Source organism: Neolamprologus brichardi, chromosome 9 (assembly GCF_056152115.1).
Source record: "Neolamprologus brichardi isolate AB-2024 chromosome 9, ASM5615211v1, whole genome shotgun sequence".
NCBI classification, from domain to species: Eukaryota; Metazoa; Chordata; class Actinopteri; order Cichliformes; family Cichlidae; genus Neolamprologus; species Neolamprologus brichardi.
Genome location: NC_142112.1, coordinates 807,295 through 832,273, shown reverse-complemented (window position 1 = coordinate 832,273; position 24,979 = coordinate 807,295). Strand labels below are relative to the sequence as shown.

At 41.0% G+C, this 24,979-nt stretch overlaps 2 protein-coding genes across 10 annotated transcripts in view; one reads left to right on the top strand and one right to left on the bottom strand.

Annotated features, from left to right (window-relative positions):
- The window catches only part of LOC118456097 (protein NLRC3-like), a 559,092-nt gene that overhangs the window by 116,811 nt on the left and 417,302 nt on the right, over positions 1-24,979 (top strand). The window lies entirely within an intron of this gene.
- LOC148101072 (uncharacterized) lies at positions 2,982-12,300 on the bottom strand. The gene is made up of 3 exons (XM_087845692.1): positions 11,727-12,300; positions 4,595-4,864; positions 2,982-3,076 (listed from the first exon to the last, which is right to left on the bottom strand). Exons 1-3 carry the CDS (start codon positions 12,298-12,300, stop codon positions 2,982-2,984), a joined length of 939 nt encoding a protein of 312 aa, XP_087701818.1.

Sequence of the window (24,979 nt, the reverse complement as noted above, 5' to 3'; positions counted from 1 at the left end):
TCAACCTTTTGGGATCAGCCAGCAATGCAGCATCATTGTTGTTCAGGTTCAGAGGTTTGCAGGAATGAACTGATGACCAGAAACAGCTGCAAAGTCCAATAAAATACCAGCTGGAGTTCAGCTGCATTTGAAGAAGTCAAAGAAAGGTAAGGATGGCAAAGGGCCATGTTTTCTTCCAAAGAACTGAAAACATGGTCGACGCCTCATTAGAAGAATAATCTGGACATTTGTGAGGAACTCTAACCAAGAAAGCAACACAAGAAAGCAACGTCAAACAGATCCAACAGACAGTTTCCATGACTGGAAGTGTTGAGTGTAAAAATGCTACATTGCATTATTGCATCCTCTCACCACAGGAGGTGCTGTTGGCACCACTGATTGCTGATCAGCTGTTCTCTGATGATCTGATTGATACTGTGAATAACGGGACTCACTGAACTCTGTGACACAGTGAAGATTACAGAGTTTAACTTCAACATCTGACTGACGTCACACAGACAGAAGGATGAACCAGTGAGGCACAGAACACAGTTACTGGAGATACTGGATCAGCTCCATGTGAACCTCTGATGGAGAAGCTGCTGACCCAGAGAAACATCAGGACATGACAAGCAGCTGCACTTATCTAACAATATGTAGCAGAGCTGATCTATGTTAGAGGATCTATCACAGCAGCTGAAGCCAAAGTCCAACACTGGATACCAGCTGAGCCTGTGCTGAGTGTAGTGTTACAGGAAAAGGGCAGAAACACTGACACTGGTAGCTCACAGTGATGCTGACTGGGGCACAGAGCTGAATGATGCAGCATCAGGACACTGTTTCAGTCTGACTGACAGAGAAACCTGTAGCTGTATCTACATGTGAGGCAGAGGCTACACAAGCAGGTTTCTGTGTTTCACAGTGACTGAGATCTTCAGTGGGGGTGGACATGCTCCTGTACAGACCTCTGAGGAGAACCAAGGTGCAGTCAAAGAGTCCAGTCTGTCCTCACAGATGTGAACATGTGGTTTCATCAGGTCTGCTGTCAGCTAGCAGGCTCACATCAGAATCACTGTTCCTGAAAAACACAGTCTGTGTGACATCATCAGTCAGCTGATCGTCCCAGATCTGAATGGTTTCTGTCTCTACTGAGGAAGTCAGAGAATATCACTGAGGTGTGGATCAGGTCTGAGTGAGCTGTGGAGGGACAGCTTTAAACAGTCCACAGGTCTCACGTCCTGCTCAGTCTGGTAGCAGATACCTCGTATTGTTCCAGATGTGCTGACATCACCAGCAGCAGCAGCACAGCTGTGTGATACGATGAATCTCAGTTATTGATCCAACACACAGTAAATACAAAGATCAGGATTTATGAGAGTAATCATTATGAGTCTGAACACATGATCACTGAATGTTAGTCACCACAATAATAAGCTAACACAACCAAACACAGCTTTCAGCTCTTATTTTGAAACTGGCTTATTTAGAGAGCTGTGATGTGAGCGTGCCTGGCTCTGAGGCACTTGGGTCAGCCTCTGTTGTTTAGAAGTGTTACAGACTGTGAACGACACAGACCTGTCAGTTTTCCATGTTTGTCTGTAACACAGCTCAGGGGCTCCATGCTGAACGCATCCATCCAGTGTTATTGATCCAGGACTAATACCAGCATTGGGATCAATACTACAGTACACAATCACATGTGTCCACGTGATGTATTTGACCAGCTTTATTCATTAATGATCAATCAACTTATTTACTGCATCTGAGTCCAGCTTCATTTAAATGATCAACCCATGAAAATGACATCAGTCCTACAGAAGCACTTAATGCTAACAGGAAGTCATTGATTAAGGTGGAATAACACAGAGACACAACCACTCACAGTTAACCTGACCCCACTAACTGCATGTGTTTGGACTGTGGGAGGAAGCCGGAGTACCGGAGAGGACGCACACAAACACGGGAGAACATGAAGCTCAGCACTGAAACAAAGATGGTGGATTTGACCTCAGGACCAGGTGCGTAATTTCCAGGGGGTTTACGGGGGTCATGACCCCCCAATAATCAGATCAAGCCAATATAATTTCATCATTCCAGTTTGTAAAAATATGAATCATCTTGCATAAATAGCTTGTCGAGTTTCTTTCATCATTTCAATTATTATCAGCAAAATAGTTTCATGTTTAATCATCTAGTAGGGTAACCCCCCCCTCCTCTGCCGCATACTTGGTATTACCCAACCAGCTTTCTCTACCAAACCTTCACTGTTTGCTGTCTGTTTGTTAGCGCAGTCGCTGGTGCCAGAGACTGCCAGTGACTTCAGTCTGAGGGTTTGAAGCTTCCATGTCTGTGTGATGTGTGGTGTGAAGGCTCCTGGTTAAACTGGGACTCACTGTTTAAAGCACTGAGTGCTCATAGAGAGATGCTCCATGAGTCCCAGTACAGACTACAAACATGGTGGAAACTTAGCTTTGATATCCACACATTCTGCACGTCTGTGAGTAACTGTGATGAAGATGTGCAGAGATCTGTGTACAAACAGGAGAAAGACTGTAAAGACTCTGCGCTTCTAACAGCCTCTGTTAACATATGTGAGGCTGTTTGTTGTTGTTGCCATGGAGCTTTTCACTGTTTGGGTCAGCAGGTCATGTGATCAGGTTTGTTCTGTGAAAGCTCGACGATGGTTCAGTGTCAGGGTTTGTTTGCATTCATCAATAAATATCTAAATAAATCAAAGACTCCATGTTTTTTCTTTCATCATGTGACCTCTGCTCATCCATCTCTGTGTGTATCAGGATACATTTAGTTCATAATACACAGAAAAATCAGAGTTATTACCTGTAATAAATGTGAAAGTAAAGATTCCTGCAGTGATAACCAGGCCGGACTGAAACACATCCAAGCTGTCACCACGGTAACAGCACCGTCCATCCACAGGTGAGGGGAGGAGCAAAAAGAGGGACTTTCAGCATACATACATACACCACAGTTGACAGGTAACCCTATTGGAGTCGCCATAGTGATGGGTGGAGTCTCAGCTTCAGCGTGTTGATGGGCACAGCCATTGTTACCACAGCTGGAGTTGGTATATGCCGAGCTGTGAGAGGACAGAGATGGAGAACGGACATTTAACTATTTAACAGGAGATACGTTACGACTAATAGACGACTGCTGTTTAAATGATGTCTTTGCAGCCCTTATGCTACATGTTACACAACTTTTCTTCATGCCAACAAGACTGAGGTGCCCACATAGTTGACACATACAACTGATTATGATGCATATTTTACTATTGCTATGTTCACATCATCTCCTTGACTTTATTATTGAAAGCCTGGAGATACTCTGACTTGTGCATGGCTGATGTTCATTTCATTTCATTTCATTTCATTTATTTATTCATTTCAGGCACAACAAAATACATATATTGAACATAAAGTGCACAAAACAAAAAACAAAAATTACTTGAAAAGGAGTGGGACGAAGAAAACTTATTAAATCCCACCCCTATACTCACTCATCAACAAAAAACAATAAGCTTCCCACAGCTACGCCCATCGTTACAACCAAACAAACCATCAACAGCCCCGGGCACATGCAAGCATCTCAATGGCAGCTCGCAACAATTAGAACCATCATAACTAAATACAGAATATATAATAATTATAAATTGCATTACCACAGGTAACAGGCAATAATAATTACATAGTGACAAACACACATACATATACATACATACGCACACACTTTTTTTTTTTTTCTTTTGGAATCCATACCAGCAATGGTAAGAGAACAGACATTACAGAGCACACTAAAACCATCATTGAGTATACTGTGACCAGACCAACTGTTTGTAGAGGAATTTAAATCTATGAATATTTTTGCATTGTTTCAGTTGTAAACTCAGACTGTTCCAGATTTTCACACCACATACAGACACACAAAAACCTTTACGGGTTGTTCGAGTTCTGGGTAATTTGAATTCCCCGAAGCCTCTCACATTATAAACCCTTTCTCGAATTTCAAATATAATTTGTAAATTTGTAGGTAGAAGTTTATTAAAGGCTTTGTATAAGATTATAGATGTATTGTAATTAACCAGATCCTGGAATTTAAGTAACTTTGCCTGAAGAAAGAGTTTGTGAGTATGATCTAGATAACCAGCCTTGTGAATAATACGCAGTGCTCGTTTCTGTACTGTGAGTAATGGATTTGTTGTATTTTTATATGTGTTTCCCCACACTTCCACACAATATGTAAGATATGGAAGAACCAGGGTACAGTACAGAGTACGAAGTGAATCTTTATCAAGGTATGGTTTCACTTTGTTCAAAACTGCGAGGCTTCTGGAAATTTTGGTTTTTATGTGTCTGACGTGTGGTTTCCATGAAATTTTGTTATCAATTACGACTCCCAAAAATTTGTTTTCACTCACATTATCAATTGGTACACCTTCAATGATAATTGGTAATTCTATATTGTATTTTAAATTACCGAAAAACATTGCTTTAGTTTTATTTGTATTTAATGATAATTTATTTATATCCATCCATTTTTTTTATTAATTTTAGCTCCCTGTTTACGGTCATTACAAGATCAGTATAATCATCGCTACTGAAAAATATGTTGGTGTCATCTGCGAACAGTATGAGTTTAAGTACTTGAGAAACATCAAAAATATCCTTTATGTATACATTGAAAAGTTTTGGTCCCAACACTGACCCTTGGGGAACACCACATGTAATACCAAGTTTCTCTGAATGGTAATGCCCTATGCTAACATATTGTTCCCGACCCGTTAGGTAACTTTTTAACCAGTTACCAGCTTTCCCTCGAATACCATATCTTTCCAATTTATCCAATAAAATTGAGTGATTGATTGTGTCTAAGGCCTTTTTGAGATCAACAAAAATACCAACTGCATATTTATTTTTATCCAGTGCATTGGTAATTTCTTCTACTGCCTCAATTATCGCCATTGAAGTGGTTCTTTGCGTTCTGAAACCATACTGACCAACATTTATTATTTGATGTTTTTCAAGGAATTTTTCTAATCTTGAATTAAAAAGTTTTTCTAAAATTTTTGAGAATTGAGGCAGTAGAGAAATAGGCCTATAATTGGTAAAACTGTGTTTGTCATTACTTTTGTATAGTGGTATTACCTTCGCAATTTTCATTTTTTTTGGAAAACAACCGGACTGAAATGATAAATTACAGACATATATTAAGGGACTAGCAATATTCAGAATAACCTGTTTAACTACAGACATATTTATGTCATGATAATCCATTGAAGACTTACTTTTACATTTTAATGTGATATTTATTACTTCTTGCTCATTTGTAGCTGAGAGGAACAGTGAAAAGGGATTTGATTTTATATTACTGATATTTTACTGATATTACTGATATAAAAAGACGGCGCTGTCATTCGGTGTTCGCTCGCTCTGTGGTAGAGTATCACTTCCTGTTCCTGCTCAAACACAGTGGTGTTTCTGAGTAGCTTATTTGCTTAGCAGTTTAAACTTTTAAATACATTCTTTTTTCAGGGTATAATCTTCACGTGCTTCATCCGAAGCACAGTTTCTGTGTACTCACTACCTAATTTATAGCCAAAGTATTCACTCACTGTCTCTGTACTGTTTCGCTAGCTTAGCTCGTAGCCGACTCGTTAGCACCATGGCTACTTCACCTGTCCCTCCTGCACTTTCTTGCTCATTGTGTCAGATGTTTAGTTACTCCTCGGCCTCCTTTAGCAGTAATGATATCTATAACAAATGTAGCATATTTGCAGCTCTGGAGGCCAGGATTACTGAATTGGAGACTCGGCTTCGCACCCTTCACTCACCCTTAGCTAGCCAGGCCCCTGTAGCTGGTGCAGCTGAAGATAGCGTAGGCCCCGTTAGCTGTTCCCCGGCAGATCCCAAGCAGCTGGGGAAAGACGGCTGGGTGACGGTGAGGAGGAAGCATAGTCCTAAACAGAAGCCCCAGGTACACCACCAACCCGTTCATGTGTCTAACCGTTTTTCCCCACTCGGCGGCACACCCGCTGGGGGTCAAACTCTGGTAATTGGTGATTCTGTTCTCAGACATGTGAAGCTAGAGACACCGGCAACCATAGTCAATTGTCTTCCAGGGGCCAGACCAGGCGACATTGAAGGAAATTTAAAACTGCTGGCTAAGGGTAAACGTAAATTCAGTAAAATCATAATTCACATCGGCAGTAATGACACCCGGTTACGCCAATCGGAGGTCACTAAAATCAATATTGAATCGGTGTGCAACTTTGCCAAAACAATGTCGGACTCTGTAGTTTTCTCTGGTCCCCTCCCCAATCAGACCAGGAGTGACATGTTTAGCCGCATGTTCTCCTTAAATTGCTGGCTGTCTGAGTGGTGTCCCAGAAATGATGTGGGCTTCATAGATAATTGGCAAACCTTCTGGAGGAAACCTGGTCTTGTTAGGAGAGACGGCATCCATCCCACTTTGGATGGAGCAGCTCTCATTTCTAGAAATATGGACAAATTTATGAAACCCCTCAAAATATGACTATCCAGAGTTGGGACCAGGAAGCAGAGTTGCAGTCTTACATGCCTCTCTGCAGCTTCTCTCCTCCTGCTACCCCACCAAAAACCCATCTCCATAGAGACTGTGTCAGCTTCCAAAAAGACAAAAAACAAACTAAAAACCAGCAACAAACAACTTAAACATAAACAATTACAAAGAAAGAACAATACAGTATCCACATCTGAACCAAAGAGTAAAACAGTGAAATGTGGATTATTAAATATTAGGTCTCTCTCCTCCAAGTCTCTGTTAGTACATGACTTAATAATTGATCAACAAATCGATTTACTCTGCCTTACAGAAACCTGGTTGCAGCAGGATGATTATGTTAGTTTAAATGAATCAACACCCCCGAGTCATTCTAACTACCAGAAATCTCGAAGCACAGGCCAAGGGGGCGGTGTGGCAGCAATTTTTCACACCAGTCTATTAATTAATGAAAGACCAAGACAGACTTTTAATTCATTTGAAAGCCTGATGCTTAACATTGTCCACCCCAGCTGTGAAACTCAGAAACCAGTCTTACTTGTTATCATCTATCGTCCACCTGGGCCTTACACAGAGTTTCTCTCTGATTTCTCAGACTTTATATCTAATTTAGTTCGGAGCTCAGATAAAATAATTATTGTGGATGATTTTAACATCCATGTAGATGCTATGACATGTAGATGCTATAAATGACAGCCTCAACATGGCATTTAATCTGTTATTAGACTCAATTGGTTTCTCTCAAAATGTAAAAGAACCCACCCACCGCTTTAATCACACTCTAGATCTTGTTTTAACATATGGCATAGAAACTGAACATTTAACAGTGTTTCCTGAAAACCCTCTCCTGTCTGGTCATTTCCTGATAACATTTACATATACAATAATTGATTACACAGCAGTGGAGAGTAGACTTTATCAAAGTAGATGTCTTTCTGAAAGCGCTGTAACTATGTTTAAGAATATAATCCAGCCACCGTTATCATCGTCAATGCCCTGTACCAACACAGAGCAGAGCAGCTATCTGAACGCTACCCCAACAGAGGTCGATTATCTTGTTAATAATTTCACCTCCTCACTACGTACGACTCTGGATACTGTAGCTCCAGTGAAAACTAAGGTCTCTAATCAGAAGTACCTGACTCCGTGGTATAATTCTCAAACACGTACCCTAAAGCAGATGACTCGTAATCTGGAGAGGAAATGGCGTGTCACAAATTTAGAGGATCATCATTTAGCCTGGAGAAATAGTTTGTTGCTTTATAAGAAAGCCCTCCGCAAAGCCAGAACAGCTTACTACTCGTCACTGATTGAAGAAAATAAGAACAACCCCAGGTTTCTCTTCAGCACTGTAGCCAGGCTGACAAAAAGTCAGAGCTCTTTTGAGCCAACCATCCCTTTAACGTTAACTAGTAATGACTTCATGAACTTCTTCACAAATAAAATTTTTATCATTAGAGAAAAAATTACGAATAATCATCCCACAGATTTAATATTATCTACAGCTACTCTTAGTACCATTGATGTTAAGTTAGACTCTTTTTCTCCAATTGATCTTTCTGAGTTAACTTCAATAATTACTTCCTCCAAACCATCATCGTGTCTTTTAGACCCCATTCCTACAAAACTGCTCAAAGAAGTCCTGCCATTAATTAATTCTTCGATCTTAAATATGATCAACCTATCTCTAATAATCGGCTATGTACCACAGGCCTTCAAGGTGGCTGCAGTTAAACCTTTACTCAAAAAGCCATCTCTAGACCCAGCAGTCTTAGCTAATTATAGGCCAATCTCCAACCTTCCTTTCATATCAAAAATCCTTGAAAGAGTAGTTGTCAAACAGCTAACAGATCATCTGCAGAGGAATGGTTTATTTGAAGAGTTTCAGTCAGGTTTCAGAGTTCATCACAGCACAGAAACAGCTTTAGTGAAGGTTACAAATGATCTTCTTATGGCCTCTGACAGTGGACTCATCTCTGTGCTTGTCCTTCTTGACTTTAGTGCAGCATTCGATACTGTTGACCATAATATCCTATTAGAGCGATTAGAACATGCTGTAGGTATTACAGGTACTGCACTGCAGTGGTTTGTATCATATCTATCTAATAGACTCCAATTTGTGCATGTAAATGGAGAGTCCTCTTCACACACTGAGGTTAATTATGGAGTTCCACAGGGTTCAGTGCTAGGACCAATTCTGTTTACATTATACATGCTTCCCCTAGGCAGCATCATTAGAAGACATAGCATACATTTTCACTGCTATGCAGATGACACCCAGCTCTATCTGTCCATGAAGCCAGATAACACACACCAATTAGTTAAACTGCAGGAATGTCTTAAAGACATAAAGACCTGGATGGCCGCTAACTTTCTGCTTCTTAATTCAGATAAAACTGAGGTCATTGTACTCGGCGCTGAAAAGCTTAGAAATATGGTATCTAACCAGATTCTTACTCTGGATGGCATTACCTTGGCCTCCAGTAACACTGTGAGGAACCTTGGAGTCATTTTTGACGAGGTTATGTCCTTCAACGCACATATTAAACAAATATGTAAGACTGCGTTCTTCCATTTGCGCAACATCTCTAAAATTAGAAATATCCTGTCTCAGAGTGACGCTGAAAAGCTAGTTCATGCATTTATTACTTCCAGGCTGGACTACTGCAATTCATTATTATCAGGATGTCCAAAAAACTCACTGAAAAGCCTTCAGCTAATCCAAAATGCTGCAGCAAGAGTACTGACAGGGACTAGAAAGAGAGAGCATATTTCTCCTGTTTTGGCTTCCCTTCATTGGCTTCCTGTTAAATCCAGAATTGAATTCAAAATCCTGCTCCTCACATACAAGGTCTTAAATAATCAGGCCCCATCTTATCTTAATGACCTTGTAGTACCATATCACCCTATTAGAGCACTTCGCTCCCGCTCTGCAGGCCTACTTGTTGTTCCTAGAGTATTTAAAAGTAGAATGGGAGGCAGAGCCTTCAGTTTTCAGGCCCCTCTTCTGTGGAACCAGCTTCCAGTTTGGATTCGGGAGACAGACACTATCTCTACTTTTAAGATTAGGCTTAAAACTTTCCTTTTTGCTAAAGCATATAGTTAGGGCTGGACCAGGTGACCCTGAATCCTCCCTTAGTTATGCTGCAATAGATGTAGGCTGCCGGGGGATTCCCATGATGCATTGAGTTTTTCCTTTCCAGTCACCTTTCTCGCTCACTATGTATTAACAGACCTCTCTGCATTGAATCATATCTGTTATTAACCTCTGTCTCTCTTCCACAGCATGTCTTTTATCCTGTCTTCCTTCTCTCACCCCAACTGGTCGCAGCAGATGGCCGCCCCTCCCTGAGCCTGGTTCTGCCGGAGGTTTCTTCCTGTTAAAAGGGAGTTTTTCCTTCCCACTGTCGCCAAAGTGCTTGCTCATAGGGGGTCATATGATTGTTGGGTTTTTCTCTGTATCTATGAAGCGCCTTGAGGCGACTTTTGTTGTGATTTGGCGCTATATAAATAAAATTGAATTGAATTGAATAGAATTGAATTTTCACTTTTTTGACATGATGTCAAGCGGATGTCCGCTGCTAGTTCAGGGCCAACATTTATAAAAAATTTATTGAACCCATCTACAATGTTACTCATGTTATGATTTTCACCATTTGCATCAATGAAACATTCAGGATATGATGTTCCAGAAGATCCTTGTTGAATTAAGTTATTTAACACATCCCAAGTTCCTTTTATATTGTTTTTATTTTCATATAATCTTCTTCTATAATAAAGTTGTTTACTTATTCTTATAATATCAGTCAATTTATTTCTATATGCTTTATATCTTTGTTCCACTTCTTTTGTTTTTACTTTGATGAACTGTTTATACAGATTGTTTTTCTTTTTGCAAGCATTGATAATTCCTTTTGTGAACCAAGGACTTTTTATCTTTTTTTTCTTTGTCTTGTGTTCATTTACAGGACAATGTTTATTGTACAACATAGTGAATATATCTAGGAAATTATCATAAGCCTTGTCCACATCTGACTCTTCATACACCGAACTCCAATCTTGTATTGCTAAATCAAAATTGAAGGCATGAATTGCTTCTTCATTTATTGTTCGCTTTGCTATCGTAAACTTGGTATCTATTTTTTTCAAATCACAGTCACACAAAGTAAAAACTGGTAAGTGGTCAGGTATGTCACAAGCAGGCCACTATTAATTTGGAAATCCATGACATTAGTAAAAATGTTGTCAATAATAGTGGCGCTATGTGATGTTATTCTGCTTGGCTTTGTTATTGTTGGATATAGTGATAAGCTGTACATCGTGTCAGTAAAGTCATCAATGGCTTTTAACCTTGTTGGGTTTAGCAAATCAATATTAAAATCACCACAGATGAATAGTAATTTTTGGTTCACCGAAGCAAACATTTTTTCTATCCATTCATAAAAAGTGTCAATACTTGAACTGGGTGTCCGATATATGCAACTTATTATAACATTTCTCTTTTTTTCATTCATGATCTCAATAGTCAAACATTCCAAAATTCCATCAATATCCATAGACATAGTTGTTACAACATTATATTTTATAGAGTTATGAACATATACAGCAACCCCGCCGCCCGCCTTATTTAATCTATTCATGTATTTTAAATCATATCCATTCAAACAGAAATCTATTCCTTTATCGACATTGAACCAAGTTTCAGTGATGGCTATAACACTGAAGGGGCGAGAAAATTGTTGCAAGTAGTCCTTAATGAAATCAAAATTAGAGTACATACTTCTACTGTTAAAGTGAATTAATGAGAGCTTCCCGTCTAGGTTGATTTTTTTTTTCATATTGTTCCTGTGTGAAATAATTACAATTTTTAACAAAAGAAGAAAGAAAGTTACTTTCAGAATCTATTTCTGGGTCTATTATATTATGCTCCTTATATTCACAATCTAGATCAATTACTTTCTGTTGGAGAATTGATTTCAACGTGTCCATGTCATTTCCTGGTGTAATTAGAGATGTTGGTGTATTTATCATTTGATTGTCATTAGAGTTATATATTGCCTCGATACATTAGTGTCAGTTGTACTTGTCCAGATCTTCCATGTTCCTCACTATCAATATTTTTGCCTCTTCTGGTGTCCCGTTTAGCTTAATGAAAATCTTGCAATTTGTTACCCATGTATGTTGTATTTTACCGTTCTTCTTCAGTTGCCTTGCCTTCCTCGCGATGTCTGCGTTTTTTCGTGTCAGATGCTCATTAATGAAAACGTCCGTGCCTTTCAGTTTGCGTCCTTGTTTCAGCAGTGCGACCTTGTTCTTCCGATTGACAAATCTCATAATGACGGCCAGCGGTCTGTCACTCCTCCTGGGCAGTGGGTGACATGCTTCTACGTGCTCCAGGTCCATCTCTATCCCCTTGCTTTGGAGGAAGGAGGCCACCTGTTGCTCCACCGAGCGGGTCTCCTTGTCGCTGGGCTCCCCGACGCTCCCGGCCACTGCGCGCGCGTACGAGCGCGGCTTGATTTTTATACCGCTAATGACCATGTCGTTCGTACGGGTGTACTGCTCCAGCTCATCCACCCGCCGCTCGAGATCCATAATTCGTCTGTCCTTCTCGGCATTTTGGAGGCGTAGCTGTTTTACCTCCTCCAAAAGCCCCAGAAGCAGCTCCTGCTGCACCCTGACTGCGGCTACGTCTCCGCACAGTGCTCCGAGGGAGGTTTTTATATCCTCGACCTCCTCTGGTGTTGGGCCTTTCTTGGGTGGCATACTGTCTTTAGTTTGTGTTACTCGTGAGACTCCAATAAAATATTTATCTTAACCAGCCATTCCAGTCCAGGGGTCCTTTCTTCTTTTATTTTAACTGGCGAGCTAGCAGCTGCTGGTAGTAGACCAAAGAAGAAAAGGAGGACTAATCATGTGAAGTATGATTAGTCCTACATGACTTACACCATCAACAACGGAGGCAATGAAAGCTTTGTTGTTAACAGGTTGGATGGTAAAGTCAAATGTCTAATTCTACACTTGTGTTGGGTAAAGTTATTCTCACTGCAGCAGATTTATATCTGTGGTTTCACAGGGCGTGATGTGGACCTCAGCGCTGAGGTGCAGTTCTCCTTGGAGACCGGCATCCTGGCTGAAAATATTATCATGCTTCCAAAACATGGTACTTTCAGCTTTTATTTTGAAAGAAACCAAACTTGAAAACTAATCCCCTTATTGACTATGTGCACGTTAGCATATGCTACTTCCGGTGCGGAAACTCCTGTGGGGAGCTTTGTTTCCGGTGTCCTATTCGCGCCTGGTTTACAGTCCAAAACAAGTTAAGCAAATGAATGAATCAAGCGGCGATTTACATTTCTATAGATGTCGTGGGCATTTACCCAATATATCATCGACTTGTCGATATTTTTCCCCCGCGCCTCAGAGCAAAAGAGAAAATGGATTCAAATGTTATATTTCTCAGCTGTCCCTCGTTTATCGTGGGTGTTATGTTCTAAAAATAACCAGCAATAGGTGAAATCCAGTAGCCACTTTTATTTTTTGACGGTGCAAAACGTTTCGTGGACATTGTGGACATACAGCACTGCACTTCAGAGTCACACTGCTACCATCGATACAGCGATTCTGTACTGTACAGGAGAGACGTCACGGAGGAGATCGTCTGCAGCGATCAGGATGCAGGACACAATGTGACATAAAAAAAGCATGCAAACTTGCACTAAAAAAATCTGCGAAACAGCGAGGTGAAAGGTGAACCATGTTATAGTGAGGGACCGCTGTAATTTTGAAGATAAGTCACAACATACCCTTCGTAAATACTAATATATAGAAACATTTACCAGCAATCATTCACTTATTGTGTGGCTTTTTTCACAGTTTGTTAACATGCTGTGTAGGTGTGTACTTGACTAGCTGATCTCGACATAACGGGGAAACATCTGGTTTGACTATTCTTCACCTGTAGTTTGAATGCTGAACATTTGCCTGTTTGAATCATGAGACCAGTCACTCTACAGAGATGTGCTTCTGAATGTGGACGATGTGTCTTCTGCTGCAGTGATGCAGTTCTGCTTGTGTTGAGTGATGTAAACAACTGATTGATCTAAACTCTTTAAACGTCAAAATTGATCATTCGATTTTTTATGACACAACAGTGGTGAGTGTTCCCACCTTCTGCTCTTAACTTAACGCGATCTTTCCGTTTTCGAGTTTTGGACATGATTTTGGATCTTATACCTTATCTTATCTTATATCTTCGCAGTAACGATTGACCGCAAATGTACAACCCCACATCCGGTCTCAAACCAGGAAGTTAGCATTTTCTCGTGCACAGGGTCAATTCCTCTTTGTATTTGTTCTTCAAAAGGAGTGTCACCTGGACAAACTCAGGGCTATTCTAGGCCTTTGTTATTATTTGACTCCATAGAAATAAAACTGAATTGAATCAAACAAAAACTCCCAAACAGCTAAAACACTTTGCTTTATTCTCTTTTTTAACAAATATGTTGAAGTACATCCATAACAACACAGCTGAGATCTCCTTTTTAATCAAGTGTTTACATCCTTTGTACAGATCTGTATACAAAACAATCATTTACGTCCCACAGAAGTCTAGTTACACTTAACTATACAAGAACTCGTAAATGAAAGAAACATAAAACACATGATCACAGGTGATAACAAAAAAAGAGAAAGAATTCATGTGTTAGTGATGTTTTTGCAGCCTAATGGCTCATGTTGGAGAAACAAACTGAGGTACGTGGAAAGTTCACTTACACAAGTGGGCGTGAGCGCACACACAGAGAGAAAAACACAACTGAACCATCTGGTGCGTTTGCTGTTTCTGCTTTCATCATTTCTGCTGCTTTGTCAGGCTGGGGGTATCTCAGTGACGTGGTTGAGGTGAAGTATGACGAGTCTGCCCTGATTCAGTCCATCGAGACAAAGGGGAAAGAAAGCTGTTGTTAACAAACTCTATGGTGATGTGGCATTTAGCTCTGATTCTACGCTCTGCTGAATCCTTTGAACCTGTTCTGCTGATCAGTAAAGCTCTACGTGCTGCAGCAGGTTGACCTCATCTTTTTTCACAGGTGTGGACCTCAGTGCTGAGGTGCAGGAGAGTTTCATTCAGTTCTCCCTGCAAACAAGCATCCAGCCTGGAAATATTGTCATCTTTCCCAGAAATGGTGCTCTTATCTCAGAGAAGAAGTTTGATGTAAATAACTGCAATCAACAGTGATGTTCTGCACAGATCACTTTTCCATTTTCCTCTCTAGATGAGTCCCAGCTGCCTGACCTTGTGTCCAGGTGATCGTCTCACTGAGGAGCTTTTGTTCTGAAAATCTCACGTCCATGACCTGTTTCCTTTTTACTTAGAATAGAATAGAATAGAATAGCCTTTATTGTCATTGTACAAAGTACAACGAAATTGGAGTGCCACTCCCTTGGTGCAAAATGCAATAATAAATATAAATGTAAAATATAAAAAGTACAATAAAACAACCGAAGTACTCAGACAATAATAAGTACGAAGTAAGTACGATATATACAGGATAGCAGCATAACATAATTGTAGCATGAATAGCAGCATAATATAGTGACAATGGCAAGTATAGTTAAGCAGGTTCAATTGTTTTGTGCTTATTTACTACGGTGATAGCTCTGGGAAAGAAGCTATCCCTGAATCTGTTTGTCCTGGTTTTATGTGACCTGTACCGTCGGCCTGACGGTAATAGTTCAAACAGTTGATTACTGGGGTGAGAGTAGTCCTTAATGATATTGCCAGCTCTGCTGAGGTATCGGGAGTTTGCAATGGCCTCCAGACTGGGCAGAGAGCAGCCAGTGATCTTCTGGGCTGTGTTGATGACCCTCTGCAGTCCTTTCCTGTCTGCAACTGAGCACCCTGCATACCATGTTGTTATGCCGTACGTTAGGATGCTCTCTATGGTGGCTCTATAGAATGTCACCAGCAGCCTCTCCTCCAGGTTGTTTCTCCTGAGCACTCTCAAAAAATGGAGACGCTGCTGGGCCTTTTTTACCACCGCCGTGGTATTTGCAGTCCAGGAGAGATCATCAGAGATCTGCACGCCCAGAAACCTCATGGAGTGTATCCTCTCCACACAGTTCCCGTGAATGTAGAGTGGGGCCGGGTCTGCTCTGCCCTTCCTGAAGTCCAAAATAAGTTCTTTAGTTTTCGTGGTGTTCAGTTGGAGGTTGTTAACTGAACACCACTCAGTCAATCTGTTAACCTTATCTCTGTAGTCCGACTCATCCCCCCTTGAGATGAGTCCAACCACTGTGGTGTCATCCGCGAACTTTATGATGGTGTTTGAGAGATGGATAGGGGAGCAGTCGGATGTGTAGAGCGTAAACAAGAGGGGACTCAGAACACATCCTTGTGGAGACCCAGTGCTGAGTGTGATGGTGCTGGACAGGTGGGGGCCGAGTCTAACAGACTGTGGTCTATTTGTCAGGAAGTCCTTAATCCAGAGGCAGATGGGGGTGGAGAGTCCTTTACTTTACTATCTCTGCTCTTTCTTTATTAACAATGCTCATAATATCACAAAATTAGATTTATCACTTGCATGCTGTTATCCACCTGCTGTTAGAACCAAACAAACAAAAAGGATGAAATGCCTAAAATCCTTTGATTTATTACATTTTGAAACAAATATGAGTGCATCCCAAACAGCACAGCTGAGACCTTTGTTTTAATCAAGCCTTTGTATCTACACACTTGTAAAGATTCATATACAAAAAATAATAGAATTAAATAAATATAAAATACAAGATGACCAAAAAATGCAACCATGTTGTGAGTTTGCATCTAAAAACATGCATGTTTCCCTTTGTACAGGCAGATTTACAGCAGACAAAGCAACACGGCTGATAGACTTTGACCGCTACAAAAACAAAATACCCACCAAGTCTGAAGGAGATCAGAGGAACTGTTGGGCAGACAGACTGACAGACAAACATACAGATGCTTGATTCATTAGTGCGATGAAATGTTCTTCTTTAACAGCATCACTTCATCTGTTTGTGTTCCAGGAATAAAGGTCTATTTAAACTGGACATCTCCTCAGCATCACTAGTGGTGTCATGGTTTCAAAGCTGTGCAGAAAGAATCTGAGGGATGATACAGAGGTGACCAAAGTTACGAACAAATCCAGCTGTGCTGGAAATGTTTGCAGAGCTCCAAACTCTTTGGCTTTCTGTAGAGCAAGTATGGAAGAAGTACCTGAGCTAACTTCAATTTAGACGATATGAGGAAAAATGCCGCTTCCCAAAGTTTCCTACAAGTATCCAGTTTATATTTAGAGAAGCGAAGGCTCTTTATCCTGACAACTATTCCCTGGTGGATCCCTGTCCTGTGACAGTAGCAAAGAATGTGTATCCGTATTATCAAAGCCACTTCACTAACCAGTTTTTAAAGCTAACTAACAGATGGACTTCAGTGCCAGTAGCCTCTGTCTGCTGTGTACAGAAGGTTCTCTGATTAAGCACACAGCAGATGCTGCACTACAGCAGTAGCAGCAGTTCAGCTTCAGTTTGGTTCAACGCCCTTTTTGACCTATGAAACAGCAGAAAATGAAACATTTCAACACCCGTTTGTTAGCGTGAGCTATTCTGCTGTTTTACATCATTTCACAGGTGAAATAAAATCATAGTACATTTACTTCCTGTAGGAGTGATCATGTCCAGCCTGACTGAGACCATGTATTACTTATGAGGAAAGCCAACTTTGAGATTCCTAATCAGTCAGCTTTGAAAAAAACTGTGTGAACAAAGCTCTGCTTTCACTCTGAGGATGCTCCATCCTGCACAGATAATAAACCTCTTACGTGAAGGGCTTTCAAGTAGTTTTAGACAAATGGGGGTAAAAGAGATGTTAAAACCTTAAAAGAGAAACTACATTTTCTAAGAACTGTCTGACGTTCACCTCTCACACAGTGGATACAATTCTGCCACTGCAGGAATAATCTTTGTGGTTATGAAACTGTCCATGTGTTTGCAGAAAATGTCACATGTTCAAAGCCATCCCAGCACCTGGGGTTTGTATACGTGCAGCTGTTGGTGGGGAGATAATCTCACTCTTCTATATAAAGAGTCACCAGGCAGCAGATCTTCATCTGTGTTCTCCTCCATCATCATTTCTTCACTCTTCAGCAGCTACGGCTTCACTTCGTGCCCTTCTGGGAGTTGTACTGCGCTCCCTCATGGTTTCTGCTTCTGAAATCCTACCTCAGGCGGACTTTGATTTAAAGGCGGCAACAGTCATCCAGAATATTTTTTATTTTACCGCCCATCTATTATCATACAAATGTCTCCGTCTTATGGAAAAGGGGTACTGGAGCTTATCCAACAAGGACAGGCAGGGCCCCCCCAGACAGTTTAGCAGTCTATACAGGAGGCTGATCTTTGCAACATGTACTTCTATAATGAATTCACCATTTAAGTTATTTGGTTATGTTTCACCCTGGATTTTGCCTGATAATATTTATTTTGTCCATGGATTTAAAAACCAAAAACTATATAAATATACAACAGAGTGTGAACAACAAAACATCAGCATTGTACGGTGGCCCTGAGAGGCCAAACGGACTGCAACTTCAGAAAACACTTGCAAAAAGAAAAATGCTGCAAAACGAAAAATGCTGCAAAAAGAAAAATGCTGCAAAAAGAAAAAATGCTTCAAAAATAAAAATGCTGCAAAACGAAAAATGCTGCAAAAAGAAAAATGCTGCAAAAAGAAAAATGCTGCAAAAAGAAAAACACTTGCAAAAAGAAAAATGCTTCAAAAAGAAAAATGCTGCAAAAAGAAAAATGCTGCAAAACGAAAAATGCTGCAAAAAGAAAAATGCTGCAAAAAGAAAAATGCTGCAAAAAGAAAAACACTTGCAAAAAGAAAAATGCTGCAAAAAGAAAAATGCTGCAAAAGCACACACAACACAACGGAAATGTTTCTGGGGAGACAATAACCAGACGGACCAGTTGCACGAACCAAAACATGCTAACAAGTGCACTGGGACTGGGTGACACTTCAAAGAAGAACTTTCAAAAGTAAATATTACTTTTTCAAAAGTGAATATTATGTCACTTATTTATGTGCAAATGTTTGCAAAACGAAAAATGCTGCAAAAAGAAAAATGCTGCAAAAAGAAAAATGCTGCAAAAAGAAAAACACTTGCAAAAAGAAAAATGCTGCAAAAAGAAAAAATGCTTCAAAAAGAAAAATGCTGCAAAACGAAAAATGCTGCAAAAAGAAAAATGCTGCAAAAAGAAAAATGCTGCAAAAAGAAAAACACTTGCAAAAAGAAAAATGCTTCAAAAAGAAAAATGCTGCAAAAAGAAAAATGCTGCAAAACGAAAAATGCTGCAAAAAGAAAAATGCTGCAAAAAGAAAAATGCTGCAAAAAGAAAAACACTTGCAAAAAGAAAAATGCTGCAAAAAGAAAAATGCTGCAAAAGCACACACAACACAACGGAAATGTTTCTGGGGAGACAATAACCAGACGGACCAGTTGCACGAACCAAAACATGCTAACAAGTGCACTGGGACTGGGTGACACTTCAAAGAAGAACTTTCAAAAGTAAATATTACTTTTTCAAAAGTGAATATTATGTCACTTATTTATGTGCAAATGTTTAATAATGAGGAACATTAAAACATTGCTGTTGGCCACATGTCAGCAAAGTTATGTGACATTAGAGATGTTTGTACTAACTTGGTTTTAAAGCCTTTACTTTAAAATATACGCCGTTCGATAGTCGACCTTAATCTTACAGAGAATGTGATGATTTTATGGATAATTAAACTCAGTCATATATCCACAAACACAACAAGCTGAAAGTCAGTGATGCTGCTCGGTTTGCAGTCCTGAATATCACGGCACAAGCAGGATTCACTGCACTGTTAATGTTAGCTCTGTTATATTGCTGCCTCTGTTCGGTGGTGTCGAGCCAAACAGACTTTAACGTTTGTTTGAACGAGCTGACGGTTCACTCGTTAAGCTGAAAGAAAGATGCTTTAATCACAGCAGTCACACATGTGTCCACTGTACCATCTGGGAACTCTTCGTGTTTAGAACTCGTAATAACACAAACACTAAATCCTCCTGTTTGTAGCAGTGTGTACACCTGAGACTGTCACCTGTCTGTCTGATGCATTGAGTTTTTCCTTTCCAGTCACCTTTCTCACTCACTATGTATTAACAGACCTCTCTGCATTGAATCATATCTGTTATTAATCTCTGTCTCTTTTCCACAGCATGTCTTTTATCCTGTCTTCCTTCTCTCGCCCCAACCAGTCGCAGCAGATGGCCCCGCCCCTCCCTGAGCCTGATTCTGTTGGAGGTTTCTTCCTGTTAAAAGGGAGTTTTTCCTTCCCACTGTCGCCAAAGTGCTGCTCATAGGGGGTCATATGATTGTTGGGTTTTTTTCTCTGTATCTATGAAGCGCCTTGAGGCGACTTTTGTTGTGATTTGGCGCTATATAAATAAAATTGAATTGAATTGAATTGAATCACAGATGGTTTGTTACATGGCACCCATGTAGAGAAGGTAACCCAAAGGAGTGTTCAACTGACAGTTTCATATCAACAATCACAGATAGTTTTTAATAAATGTTTAACATGAGTTCATCACATTCCTTTAAAGTTGTTACATTTGAGCAGACTTGGCTTTAATTTCTCAGGAACATGAACGCAGTTTAGGATGAAACTGAGCAGGTGTAGAGCAGGTGGAGCCGAGGAAGCATGTGTTGAAAGTTTCACGTCAGCTATCAAGGATGATTTTTAATGATTTTTTTTTTAATATGATGCAATCAGGCTGCTTGTTTGTGTGCGCACGCCCGTATGTTTGGTACGTGAGCGCGCGTCCATGTTTGTGATAAGCGCAGGAGAAAAGGCGCTGCCGTAAAGTGGAGTGTAGAAGCGCAAGAAAACCTGTGCGGCGGACGAGAAGCGGCTCACAGTGACGGCTCACAGTGAAGGCTCACAGCGACGGCTCACTGTCCCGCGGTCCCGCGAAGGCTGAAGATGCGATGATGAATTAATTTCTTACGCTGGCACGGAAACTGGAACTAGTGTTCTAGTTTGTGTTCAACACGGACTCTTTAGTGCGCTCAGCATCAGCTGACATGAAAGAAAAACAGACGTTTGTTCCCTGTTAGCAAAGATGAAGATGGAGAGCGTGAGTGAACTACAGAGAGGAGGAGGACACAGGCTGGGAGGGACGCAGTGGACCAGCCCTCAGACCTGTGTGTATCACACTGCCCTGTGATTACACTCCACACACTCAGTTCCAGTAGCACTCATGAATAACAATGAAAAGATAAAGTAATAAGTTACTGTAGTTCTCAGTTACAGCCTCGTGTTTACTCCACATTCGTCTCTCAGACATCAGCAGGAGCGAGGACGACCCCCCCAGTCTGAGGACGTTCCCCACCACATGAATGGGGGACAGGAGGCGCAGCTTCCAGCCCAGCTGGTAGGAAAGTCCTCCTTGGGTGGACTTCTCTGTAAATATGGACTCATGCATGCAGACATTTCAGTCCACAGTGATGTCAGTCAGTGCTTTTTAAAGATGTGCAGGATGTGAAATCTTCACTTTGATTGTTAAATGTTTGTTCACTTTGTTTGTGCTTCAAATAAATTCACTTCATAGATGAAACAGTTCAATATTGCCTCTTGTTTTGGTTCTGTTGCCCCATGAAACCCCCCCTGAGCCCATCCTGGTCAATCTGCTGTCAAACTTTATCTTCATCTATCAAATATTTTACATCAAAATGCTCTTTCCACTCATTTTCATGTCCTTTTCCTGCACACTGAAGTCTGAGGCAAAGCTTAAACATGAATCTGTCAACACCTATAAACACACTCGAATCACTGCTTTTTCTTCTCATGCACATGAATCAGGGTCTGTCATTTAGCACAGAGACTTAAATACACTAGTACAAAACAAGCAAGCGCATGTACCTGTGCATGGACACATGATTCCCATCTTTCTCATGCAAAAACTCACCTACAGAAGCTGTAAACAGGCAGAGAAGAATCAAAGCCAGCACAGCTTTCCTGCACATGTTTGTGTTCTCAGCAGTGACGCTGCTCAGAGCTGCTTCGTCCTCGTGGGTTTGGTGATGTGAGCGCTCACAGCAGCAGGACTACAGGGGTGCAGACCTTTATACACTTCGTGTGCGTGCAGTCATGTGCTCACGTTGCACACATGCAGCTGCGTGCATGTGCGTACACTCATACATGCAGCTGCTCAGAGTGACGTCAGGCTGCAGGTCAGTAACCATGGTTACAGGTGATGCTCTGAAACTTATGATCAAAGATGTCAGGCTGTTGTTTCCATGCAGAATCAAGACTGAAGTCAAATAAATCCACTGTATGTTTAGATAGTGTGTTAGTGTCGTTTCCATGGTAACACTGACTTATAAAAACAAAGGCGATCCATCAGTCCAGATCAATAATGTGAGCTCATTTAAGTGCACATGTATGTTTGTGTATTCAGAGCATGAAGGCTGATGTCCATTGATGACTGCTGACATCTAGTGGACATTTGATGACATTACAACAACAGTTTGTGTGAAATAAATAAAATGCAGATAGAAAACATTAATTCACACAAGGAGAAGTCATGTGACTGTGACGACAGATGTCATTGGGTGGCTGACTGATCTGCAGCCTGTGGCAGGAAACAGTGCATTCATCGTTTAGCTGTAACCTGATGGAGTCGTGTGTAAAGTAAGGCAAAGATCTGGATGGAGCAGAGCAGAAGAAAAGCAGACGCTGAGCCCCCAGTGTTTCAAAACATACACACCACTGTGTTTGTGCTGTCCCAACATACGCACAGTGGTGACAACAAAATAGTCACGTTCAATAAATCTGATTGTGTAACATTTCTGAGAAGTTTGAACTTTTTCATACAAACATTAGTAAACGAGGCCCACACAGGTGATGACTTCATGCCTGTTGCTCTCTAATCTGGAAACACAGAAGAAGAGTCAGACGTGTGTGCATCACCATCACACCATGAAGCCGCCTCCAGTCAGAGCAGTTACGTACTCTGAGCGCTTTGTCATCGGGTCTCCTTCGCCTCCTCGTGTCCTTGTCTCCTCCCTCCTCGTGTCTCAGGTGAAGCTCCACAGAAACCTGCCCAGCTCGTGTGATTTATCTGTGCAGAGCTTTAAACTCACGCTCTTCTGTCACACAAGCTGAGTTAAATAAAGTTTTTTGTCCTCATGTGAACAAAGTGAGTGTGTGTGCTGAAAGCAGCAGCTGTGTGTGTGTGTTTCACTTCTTATTGCAAACTAAAACACACACACTCTCTTTCAGATCATCCTAGTGTGTGCAGCCAAACATCACGGCAGACTGCCACAGAGTTCAGCTTCCTCATAGTTTCACACGTCACTTCCTGTCCTCACAGGAAACTAAACTCTGTCTCTCACAGCAAAGAACGGAGCGTTTGTCAGAGCCACACATATTCTTAAGGACAAAATCTGTGTTTCTGTGTTTTCCAGTGTTTCACAATAAAAGCCTTGTTAATACAAAACAGTCCAGCAGCTATTAGGAGGGCCTTTAATTTGAAATAGATGGAAAAGGAAGCAGAAAAGCTTCAGCGGTCAGAGGTTAAAGGTCATGTGAATGAAGAAATGCTGTTCATACTTTGGTTATTTTTTCTGTCTGAACTGGCAGGAAGTCCTCTGTGAGAAGCAGGAAGTCCCACTTTTGTTGTTTTTGGTGACTTTCAGAAATCTTCCAGCTCTATAAAATAAAGTAATGCTGGAAACATCGCTGTGGCAGATGGGGGGCTCAGCCGCCTCCAACCGAGTAAAGAGGTTCAGGCTCAGCAGCTCTGATGGTTCATTGGAGTCAGCACAGAGTGTGGAGACATCTAGTGGTGGTGGAGAGAAGTGCGATCAAAGCTCTGCTGTTGAATGTAGTTACTGTAAGGTCCCTGATGGAGCTCTGTGATTGGTGGATTGTCCAAACTAAACTCAGTGATAAAGTTTCCTCTGATAAACAATGAAAGGACCGATCAGCTGATCAGCATCGTGACACGAGCTCTGGATCCAAATTTGAAGTTCTTTTCTCTGACCAATGAAATCTGACCTGGAATTTGGGGAAAGTCCTGGAAAGTTGTTTTCCTGCATTAAGGATTCTGCTCACAGCCTGGTTGACCTTTGACCTTAAGCTGAAGATTCAGCTCCCACATTAATCATTAATAATAACTGACATATGAAAGTGTATCAGGGCCTGATGTGGCCCGCTGGCCATATGTTGGACACCCCTGCTTTAGCTGCTAAGTCATGGCTGAACGAGCACAAACAGCTCAGACTTGTTTCTCACTACTTTCTGTGGAAAAAGAAAACAAACCCACTCATGATCTTCAGAGTGTACATTTGATTCTGTGTCACAGTGTGACTGTGGGGATGAAGCTCTCAGAGCCTCCACAGCCTCCAGCAGGGGGTGGAGGTGCTGTCCATCATGAAGATAACTAAAGCTTTAGAAGTGACTACATGGCTTGTTTTTACAATATGTGACACCTGCTTCCTTTAAGAAGTCAGTGAGTGTTTGTTCTACCTGGCAGCAGGTGAAAGTTGTATCATACAGCTGCAGCTACTGTGTGTGTGTGGTCAGGTTTAGGCTTCAGTTTGGAGAATAAGTGGCGAGAAAAAGCATCATCTTAATTAGATGTCCTCCCTAAAACATGAAAACAAGTGTGTTTGTGTGAAAAGCCAGCGGGCTAAGTGGGTAAATGTAGCGGTGCATCCATGAAAACAGTGATCTGCCACAGTCACAGGGTCATGTTCTCTATCTCATGTGGAAAACATGTTTATATTTGTTACATGGAGCTGCTTCTGTTCCTGATGTCCTCTGTTTGATTATGGACCAGAGGAGACAAACACACACACAGATAGAGAACATGACTCTGTGACTCTGGCAGATCACTGTTTTAATGGATGCACCGCTACATTTACCCACTTAGCCGCTGCTCTGAGTTTGTTCCAGACTCAAACAAAAATAATCCATTTAAAGAATAAAAACATTGTTTTTCATCACAAGGTGAAGATGACCCTGTTGCCATGGTGAATTCCTGTTTTAATGGCTGCACCGATGTGCTGGGAGAAGTTGTTTCTAACTTTCCCATAATTCCTCCAACTCTGATTTGCTTTGTTTCTAAAAGCAGCAGCAGCAGCTTCAATGACAGGAGGGGAAATAATTATGTGTTTAGTTACAAAAAACAAAGTCTCTGATTTTATGCTGTTTCATTTTAATGCAGACAGAATATCAACAGCATCACAAAGGCTGTATATAAAGTGTTTTCATGGCCCTGAGTGAGGAAAGTATTAGATGCTACAACACACACACACACACACACTCCTGATCTCAGCTCATGTGTGGATGAAGCACACCTTTCTTCTGCTCCACCCTCTCCAC

Coding starts and splice junctions, on each gene's coding strand:
- LOC148101072 (XM_087845692.1), bottom strand. CDS start 12,300: ATGCCACCCAAGAAAGGCCCAACACCAGAGGAGGTCGAGGATATAAAA. Junction 4,865..11,726: donor AAGGCAACTGAAGAAGAACG/GTAAAATACAAC, acceptor AAAAGGCCTTAG/ACACAATCAATCACTCAATT. Junction 3,077..4,594: donor TGACACCAACATATTTTTCA/GTAGCGATGATT, acceptor GTCCTCTCACAG/CTCGGCATATACCAACTCCA.